The sequence below is a fragment of the Montipora capricornis genome, chromosome 12 (assembly GCF_036669925.1).
Source record: "Montipora capricornis isolate CH-2021 chromosome 12, ASM3666992v2, whole genome shotgun sequence".
Taxonomy (NCBI): Eukaryota; Metazoa; Cnidaria; class Anthozoa; order Scleractinia; family Acroporidae; genus Montipora; species Montipora capricornis.
Window position 1 is genome coordinate 21,639,712 of NC_090894.1, and position 10,000 is coordinate 21,649,711.

Here is a 10,000-nt window from a genome sequence, read left to right on the forward strand (position 1 = left end):
TTTGGATTCGCTCTGACGTAGGGCTAACGCTCGAAACGTCAGCTTTTAGAATCCGTGTACGGTGGTCAATTTACATTATCAACTCCGTTGATAAAACCGAATTTTTGGTATTGAACATGTCGTGTTTGTTAGCGGTAGCCAAAAATAGACAATGACCTGAGCATACGACCTTGTCAGAACAATTAGTAAAACTGAAAACAATCAAAGTTTCAAAAATTTCTGTTATGAGTTGTTGAAGGCCATACAAATTAGTCATATTTGCTAATTTGCGTCAAGTTGGGATGCGGTCATGTTGAAATTTATATCCCCTAAAAGACAGAATTCGGTATTAAGGAAATCCAGTCTCCCAATGAGCTCCGGCAAAAAGTGAAAAATTCTACCAGGTGGTCTCTGCCATTACTAACAGCGCTAACGTTATAAAAATATTCCGAAACGCTTTACGATTACAACAATAGTGAAGTGTGTCATAGGGTGTGCCTCCGTAGAAAACGTTAAAAAAAATAAAGTGTAGTAATCCTGTAAAAACGACAAATATCCACGAACGTTTTGAAGAAATTACATAAACATTTCGCATTTAGAAGCTAATCTTAACATTTAGGTCGTAAAGCAGTCGCAGTGACAATTGAGCCCGACAAGGTCTTACGACTCATCTGGGAACCTTGAGTGGTATGTGATCATTTGATCGTTTACGAACTAAGATTCGCATTCTTATCTTCAGAGAAGAGATCAATACGATAGTCTCCTCAGAGACTATTTAAGACAAAAATATTCTGTTTGGCTACAATTACGCCTGGCTGAGCAGGAGGTCTCTAGTCGCTCGCAATTCGTTCAACTTTAATGCACAGGCTCCTTTCTATATCTCTCAAATGCGCACTTAGTGACAATTTGCCTCATTCATTGAATTTCAAATGTGATGTCTTTGTCAAAAGATTCAGATTGAAAGAGATGCACCCCGATCTAAAGAAATAGTTTTTAATCTTTTAAGGGATGCGTAACTCGTGCTGGATCTTCCAGAAGCTCAGCTCAGAAACTAACCAAAGCAAAAACATTTATTTAAGACAATGAGAAAAATGTAAATTTGCCAAAGACTTTTCAGTAAGATCTACCATTCATCTTTAAATAATAAACCGAGTGTGGTTCTCCTACGTTTTGAGAAATTGTGTCACTAAAAACCTTAATAATGTTAATAATGTATAAGGTGCCTAATGAGATGCATTACAGCATCAATTTTGTTGGAATAACAACACCAAGGCTCACATCCTGAGGATGATGAGGCAAAAATAAAATCGTTTATTAGAATTAATCTTCCAGGACTGCTGGGTAAAATAGAGTTAGCGAAATATCTTTGCCAGAGAATCACTTGATTGTGCATGAGATACGTTTTCAGGCTTTTTTAATCGCCATTTGATAATAATAGATCAGATGGAACCTTCCAGATTTTCGTTTTTTTATGTCACGTGGCAATAGCAATGAGACTAGAAGTAGCATTAGTTATTTCCAAATTACCATGCTCTTGTTTATTTTAAGAGCAAAACGGACTTAACTAAACGCAGATTTGTTCGTGGTAACCTAGAGTACAATGATAAGCGTATTAATTAGAGTGTATATGTGTAGATGAAAGAGAAAATTGCGGCTAGAAAATGACACCGTGCGCAATCTTACTGTGTGCCCCCCTTCGAAATGCAGATGAAAGAAAATTGTGTTTATAGTCTACAAGCTGTTTTATTGGAAGTCTCCATAGTTACCGAACCAAAGCTTCCAAAACAGGTATAAACATAATAATTTAATTGCCAGACATGGTTGTTGTTCTACGGGAGTATTCAACATCTAGTAGCTGTGCAATTGTTTCTTTTTTTCTCGCAATTTTCGTGCTAGTCGGATTTGCATAGCCTGTCCTCTTGCCTTTGGATCCGTGATCCTCCGCTTTGGTGATTCAACTCAAGTACAAACGCTTTTTCGAGAAGAAACTTCAATTTTTCAACTCATTTAAAATGGCAGGAATTATAGGCCGCCGACAACTGAACATCTGCTTCGTATTCCTTTTTGGCCTGGTAGCAATGCTAATATCCTCTACAGAAGGTAATGGTGAATTTATTGATCGTAAAGTAAACTATTGTAAATTAGCCTTCCTAAAACATTCAAACAGTTCAGTGTAAAGCGGCTTTTAAAGGTTCTTTTACTAACCGTCCCTATTTCTTAGGGCTTTTTTTGTCGTTGATACCATAATCCGAACAAAATGTGCTAATTAATGAGTGATATGAGCAATTTTCAATGGTTCCCTCTTTTCGTAGCAATCAATTACCACGAAATCTCGCCCTTTACTTGGGACTGTTCATTTTACTCTGAGAACCAAGCCTAGCTCAGTGTCAGTTATATCGAAAAACCTAATTATTATTGAAACTTTCGAAACATCCGACACTATATCGTTCCTTGGTTTATTTGCGAATGGTAACAAAGAAACAAACATCAAAAGTTCCAGACCAAGGCTGGCTGATCTTAGTGGACCCTACAAAGGAACCAAATTTGGCGAAGACGTCTGCTCTACTGCAATACTGAGCTGAAGCTGACGTTCTTTTTCTTGCATTTCCGATATTCTTCCGGCAGAAATTATCTTAAGGGGAGCATGAAAAACCCCACGTATGAAGACTTAATTAAGGCATCAACAATGGCGGTCGTATTTAAGGCTCGAAACCTTCCAGATCGATACCGCTAAATCGAAAAGGAGGATTAGCAAAACGCGACAAAAGAAGTGAATGCGGTAGAGACGCTATTTCATGCGGTGGCCTGTAAGGAACACGGCATTTCGTGATCAGTTTTGCTGCTTCAAATTTTCAAACTTGAAATTTTGAGTTTACAAACCGGTCAGTGTAAGATACAAAATGCAGACAAGGAGTAAAATGAAGACTAAGGTTATAATGAACTGTTAAAAAAGCCCAAACCCTTCAGAAATGCTAACATTAGGCCTACTTTGCTACAAAACAACATTTAGACTTCAACTGTTAGCATTTCAACAGTTAGATTATAACCTTGGTCGGCAATGATTTTACCCCTAGTCTGCAGTCTGCATTTTACACTGACAGGTCAAAAACTCGCAAAATTTCGAGTTTAAAAATTTCAAGCAGGAAAACTGATCACGAAATGCCATGTCCCTTACGGGCCACAGTGATTTCACGCTTCAAAGTTCTTTTCGCTTTTTTTAGTCTATGAAAGAACGAACTGTTCAATGAATCGTGAAAAAGAACCGTGGGAATCGATTGCCGGTGTTTACTTTATCTTACTTAGAACCAATTGGTATAAGATGGTACTTAATTGAACGAATACTCATGGTAAGGAAAAGAAGAAATTGCGGTTATAATATACAGTTAGAAATTCTCTAGCAATACAACAATTTTAAAATAAATTAGAAAAGAGACTGACCGGTTGGTATCTCAAAATTCGATCATTCTAATAAAGCTTTGAACGAAAAACTGTGTGAGGGCACAGTTACTAGGGAACATGTCAATAGAACAGGAAATAAACTTCGAGGAGTAATCGCAATGTATTTGCTTTAAATAGAAGTCAGTTCAAAGAAATGTGTGTGTGTGTGGGTGAATAAGAAATAATACTTTGCTTTATCACTTAAAGATGAGTTTTTTGAAACAATACGCTTTAAAACGGGCAAAGTAAACAGCTACAAGTTCGGAAAGATCCAAGAAACCTGCAAATGTAATTCAGCTAAGTACTGCATAACATCGTTTGCGTTTGCCAGGTGCTGTGAGCAGTTAACGCCAATCAAAAACTTTGTTTTTCATTTCACATTGCATGCATTTAGCCGATTGTTGACCACGGTTGTTAAGGTTGAATAATTTAAACGAAGCGACGCGACAAAATATACTAATGGCCTTTCATCAAAAAAACATCATGTGTTTTCGTTCAAGAACAAACCGCTAAAATATTGGGTATTAATGCAGGGGCACCCAACGTCAATTTTCGGAAAATATCTGTTCGGAAGACGATTTGAGATCTAGAATTTTCGCAACATTTGTTGTAAAATTTATTACTTGCCTGCCTGTCCTAGGATTTTCGAACATCTAAAAAATGGTATAATTGCCCATTTTAAACGGACTTTAACCTCAAAAAGGTCACCTACAATTTTCGGGAGCCTTTTTTCTGGCTAAAATTTTCGAAATCATAAGTTTTGATCCCTAAAATTTTCGGACCACTAGACTTTCAGCTAGGAAATCCGAACAGATGAAAAATTTTTAGGGGATAAAAATATGTCTATATCTACAGTTTAAATACTAAAATAGTTTAAATAATGCTATGTTTAAGTGGTTTTGAACTATATTCTCGTTGGGTGCCCCTGTTAATAGAACAAAGACAATGATCACAAAGTTATTATCGAAACCTCACCAAAACTATTTGAACAAAGGTTTAGAAATATCGATATCTTGTACTTTTAAAATTAAAATCTTACACCAGGCTGAATTTTATGCACTGTAGCGGATCTAAGTATGCCTTTTTTATTCGTCTGTCGTATCCTCGCCAATTTCTTATGATATGGATGATAAAAACTAGTTTTAATAGCCTATGTTTGATTATCGTTATCTAAGCAAACGAGCGACAACCATTGATGCGACCAGCTTTGTCTGACGACTTGTTCGAATATTTGATATTCGCGTGGCCAATTCATAATGTTTTGTGAGGAGTTTAGAATTTCAAAATTTGCAAAAAAGAAACGGCTTTATTTGTTCGAAATCATTTTGTCTAACCTAAAATAAGAGCTCCTTCGTTCAATTGATGTTTAATAAGGGTCATTTTAAAAAGAACGAAACGTTTCTATTAACTGTAATCACTATGCAAATTTGTTTCTCTTCGTGTTAACCTAGATCTCGACCTAGGAACGCTTAGAGATCTAACGTACAGACAGTGCTTTTCAAAAATCATTTTCCCCTTTAAAAGAATTCGGTTGCTTCAAGTAGATAACTGTTTTTTTCCTTTGATCTTGTCTTCTCGACTATGTATCTTTTCGACAATGTACGCAGCCTTTATCTTTTATGACTTGTCGGAGATTTTTCTCTTTCATTGTGTGATTAGGGCCATTTCCATGGTTAGAGCTAGCGTTCATATGAATTTACTGGGATTTCTAGCATTGTAGATTACCCTCCAATTCTCTCATTTTTTATCGGTTAGTTGAGCACCAGGCGGCCATTCGGGAGGCCGTGAGTTCGACTCAGGAGAAAGTGCTGGCTTGGTAATTACATCTACAAATGGTTAGACTCTCTAGTCTTCTCAGATAAGGACGATAAACAAAACCCTTCAATGTCCATAACCCTGGCGAAAAAGAACCCCTGGAATTTCCGGTGTTGTGTCTATCCTCTATTGTATATTATGGTTGCACGAGTGCGTTTAACGAGTTACCACTTCAAAGCTCCTCCCTTGGGTAAATGAACTCTGGCTGTGACTTAATTAGGGCCGTTTATACCAGAGAAAATAAGCCGCGGCTAACTCTGTTCGCGGCTTACGTAAGCCGCGAAAGGAACTATTTATACGAGTATAAACTCCCCGGCCAGGATAAGCCGCGGCTTGAGAAAGCCGTGAACATAGATTTTGTAAGATTTATACGGGGTGTTCGCGGCTTACGTAAGCTGCGGCCAGAGTTAACCGCGGCTTATTTTCTCTCGTATAAACGGCCCTAAGTCTCCAGGCCCTGACGAAATCGTTAGATGTTACTCTTATGGGAAGGAGGCTCAATTGAATAGATTAAAGTGCATGTGAGAACTCTTCTTTAAAAAAATCACAGAAAAAATGGACTCGAGTGTAGTACTGATTACGTAATTTCAAAGTGTCGAATAGAATTATGGGATATAAAAGAAAGAGCATGCCGTGCAACGAGTTGAATCTATGTTAACCTGCGACCAGACATACTTTTCTCAGAGAAGAACGCCTGATCGCCGGTTAAATCTGTGTGTGCTTAGTAGTTTCCGTTCGTGGAACACCTCATCCGGAGAAGGAATAAAGACAACTATATCGCACGTAACATTGAACTTTTGAACTACGAGATAAAGAAAACTATATCTCATATAATTTGAATAAAATTAAGGATTCAAAAATACTTCGTTAATTAAACTTTTCTTAATCAATCTTTATCAGGTCAATCAATGGATTCGTTCTCCGAGCCGACGTCGTCAATCAGTGAAATATGCCTATATCTACAGTTTAAATACTAAAATAGGTTAAACAATGCTATGTTTAAGTGGTTTTGAACTATATTCTCGTTGGGTGCCCCTGTTCATGGAACAAAGACAATGATCACAAAGTTATTATCGAAACCTCACCAAAAATATTTGAACAAAGGTTCAGAAATATCGATATCTTGTACTTTTAAAATTAAAATCTTACACCAGGCTGAATTTTATGCACTGTAGCAGATCTGAGTAGGCCTTTTTTATTCGTCTGTCGTATCCTCACCAATTTCTTATGATATGGATGATAAAAACTAGTTTTAATAGGCTATGTTTGACATATCGTTATCTAAGCAAACGAGCGACAACTATTGATGCGACCAGCTGTGTCTGACGACTTGTTTGAATATTTGATACTCGCGTGGCCAATTCATAATGTTTTGTGAGAAGTTTAGAATTTCAAAATTTGCAAAAAAGAAACGGCTTTATTTGTTCGAAATCATTTTGTTCAACCTAAAATAAGAGCTCCTTCGTTCAATTGATGTTTAATAAGGGTCATTTTAAAAAGAACGAAACGTTTCTATTAACTGTAATCACTATGCAAATTTGTTTCTCTTCGTGTTAACCTAGGAACGGTCGAGATCTAACGTACAGACAGTGCTTTTCAAAAATCATTTTCCCCCCAAAAGAATTCGGTTGCTTCAAGTAGATAACTGTTTTTTTCCTTTGGTCTTGTCTTCTCGACTATGTATCTTTTCGACAATGTACGCAGCCTTTATCTTTTATGACTTGTCGGAGATTTTTCTCTTTCATTGTGTGATCAGGGCCATTTCCATGGTTAGAGTTAGCGTTCATATGAATTTACTGGGATTTCTAGCATTGCAGATTACCCTCCAATTCTCTCATTTTTTATCGCGTTCCGGCGCACCGGTGACTCGGTTAGTTGAGCACCAGGCGGCCATTCGGGAGGCCGTGAGTTCGACTCAGGAGAAAGTGCTGGCTTGGTAATAGCCCACTTTCGATATATTAAAATTCAGTTCTAAACAAAAGGCATCATCTCGAGGCTCTGGGGAATAAATATAAGGATTTGTATGAGTTTATTCCCCAGAGCCTCGAGATGACGCCTTTTGTTTCGGACTCAATTTTAATATATCGAAAGCGGGCTATTACATCTACAAATAGTTAGACTCTCTAGTCTTCTCAGATAAGGACGAAAAACAAAACCCTTCAATGTTCATAACCCTGGCGAAAAAGAACCCACGGAATTTCCGGTTTTGTGGTCTATCCTCTATTGTATATTATGGTTGCACGAGTGCGTTTAACGAGTTACCACTTCAAAGCTCCTCCCTTGGGTAAACGAACTCTGGCTGTGACTTAATAGGGCCGTTTATACCAGAGAAAATAAGCCGCAGCTAACTCTGGCCGCCGCTTACGTAAGCCGCGAAAGGAACTATTTATACGAGTATATACTCCCCGGCCAGGATAAGCCGCGGCTTGAGAAAGCCGTGAACATAGATTTTGTAAGATTTATACGGGGTGTTCGCGGCTTACGTAAGCCGCGGCCAGAGTTAGCCGCGGCTTATTTTCTCTGGTATAAACGGCCCTAAGTCTCCGGGCCCTGACGAAATCGTTAGATGTTACTCTTATGGGGAGGAGGCTCAATTGAATAGATTAAAGTGCATGTGAGAACTCTTCTTTAAAAAAATCACAGAAAAAATGGACTCGAGTGTAGTATTGATTACGTAATTTCAAAGTGTCGAATAGAATTATGGGATATAAAAGAAAGAGCATGCCGTGCAACGAGTTAATAATAATAATAATAACTTTATTACTTTCCAAATTCTGGCTTTTCAAAGTAATTACAATATTCAATAAAATATCTAAAACTATAGAACAATGAGAAATGATTAAATATTTGAAATTCTTAAAGTAATTACAATATTCAATAAAATATTTAAAACTATAAAACAGTAAGAAATGATTAGAATCATATTTATATAACAAATTTGACAAGAAATTTGATATATGTTAAAATCATTGAAAGCTTCTAACATTCTCTTTGTAAATGACGCATTAGTTCTTTTTTGAATAATACAAGGTTTGTCATCTCAGTGAGACTTCCAGGTAGGTTATTCCACAGAGAAACCGCTCGATAATAGAAGGTTCTTTGGCCTGCGGCCGTTCTGTATCCTGGGATGTCCATCTTATTCTTATTCCGTGTGTCTTTATTGTGAATTTCAGACCTTTTTTTGAACTTTTTGGCAAGGTAGTCAGGGGCCAAACCCCTTAAACACTTAAAAACCAGTATGCAATCCCTGTAGATAAGCATAGATTCCACAGACAACCATTTCAGTTCTTTGAGAACAGGAGTAATGTGGTCAAATTTCCGTGAATCTATGTTAACCTGCGACCAGACATACTTTTCTCAGAGAAGAACGCCTGATCGCCGGTTAAATCTGTGTGTGCTTAGTAGTTTCCGTTCGTGGTACACTGCATCGAGAAGGAATAAAGACAACTCTATCGCATGTAACGTTGAACTTTTGAACTACGAGATAAAGACAACTATATCTCATATAATTTGAATAAAATTAAGGATTCAAAAATACTTCTTTAATTTAATTAAACATTTCTTAATGAATCTTTATCAGGTCACTCAACGGATTCGCACTCGCCGTCGTCAATCAGTCAAACAGCTTCAAGTAAGAGCAATGAAATGAAGAGTGTTTTTGGACATTTTTACTAACAGTGAGATAAATGAAGATCAGTTCAAAATTTAGGGGGTTAATTGTTCTCACAAGAGTGAATTAGACAAGAGTGTTTCTCTTCTCCAGCACAGTCACAAATGGACTTATTTTTAGATACGCGTTATGCACGAAAGCAAGCAAAGGGCCGCTACTTTAACTAATCTGGAGAAGCCATGTCAAGCGTGACTTCTTCTGTCATGTGCTTTTTTTCACGGACTTGACAACTAATTTCAGTAGTGTAGAGTTACTAGAGCTGTTACATCGTCCACTAATTTTCGCGGGAACGGGTGTTCTAAAAATAGACTCATTAGTGACTGTGCTGGGGAGGCCAACCCATGCCCCGAGAATTCAGTCCTGGTACTCAGCAGTCCCTGGTTCGACTTCTCACCTGCTTTGAGCACGCGCCGGAGAATTTTGTCATTTCAGCGCTAAGTTGATAAAAGCAAATTCACCTCTGTGTTCTGCACAAAGTTGATTGTGATGATCTTCTCAGTATGCATTCTTGGCATTCATGTTGTTGGTGATCTGTTGCGAAAGTCAGGTTGGCTTAGCGGTTATCAACTGCGCCTTCCACCTCCGCGATCTCGGTGCTACGCAGTCTTCGGCTATGAAGTTTTATGTGGGCTGAGTATCTAAGTCCCAAAGGTTCTTCTCCGCCTACGTCGGGTTTCCTCCCTCGTCAAAACCAACTCTCAGTCAATTACATCCGGCTGCGGGCGGATAACCGCGATAGGGATAACCTCTGGTACCTTTCCCTTTCCTTGAATTAAATGAATTAAGTGTTAATTTATATTTCGGGTGGACGATAACACATACGGAGGCACTCCATTATATCAATGAGGAAGGGCATTAGTGATTCTCTGGGGAATAAACTACATGCTAGTTTGGGATGAAGAAGGACCTCAAAACACCTTCAGTGCAGACAAAACTTAAACCCGACTATGTCAGCAGCCAAGATGTGAACCCTGAGATACAATTCTTGGTTTGCATCCACGTGATGAGACGGCCATGTTGGTATACAAACAATAGAAAATGGCCACACAAGTTTTTGCATAAGAATTAAGTCAAATTCCCAGAAGACATTTAACTGCA

General features: G+C 38.0%; 1 protein-coding gene across 1 annotated transcript in view; it reads left to right on the forward strand.

Annotated features, from left to right (window-relative positions):
* The first annotated feature begins 1,803 nt into the window (after positions 1–1,803).
* LOC138027514 (mucin-like protein) overlaps positions 1,804–10,000 on the forward strand; it is a 45,576-nt gene continuing 37,379 nt past the window's right edge. The window contains 2 exon segments of the mRNA XM_068875067.1: positions 1,804–2,079; positions 8,813–8,863. Coding sequence (XP_068731168.1) covers positions 1,992–2,079; positions 8,813–8,863 — 139 coding nt within the window. The 5' untranslated portion in view covers positions 1,804–1,991.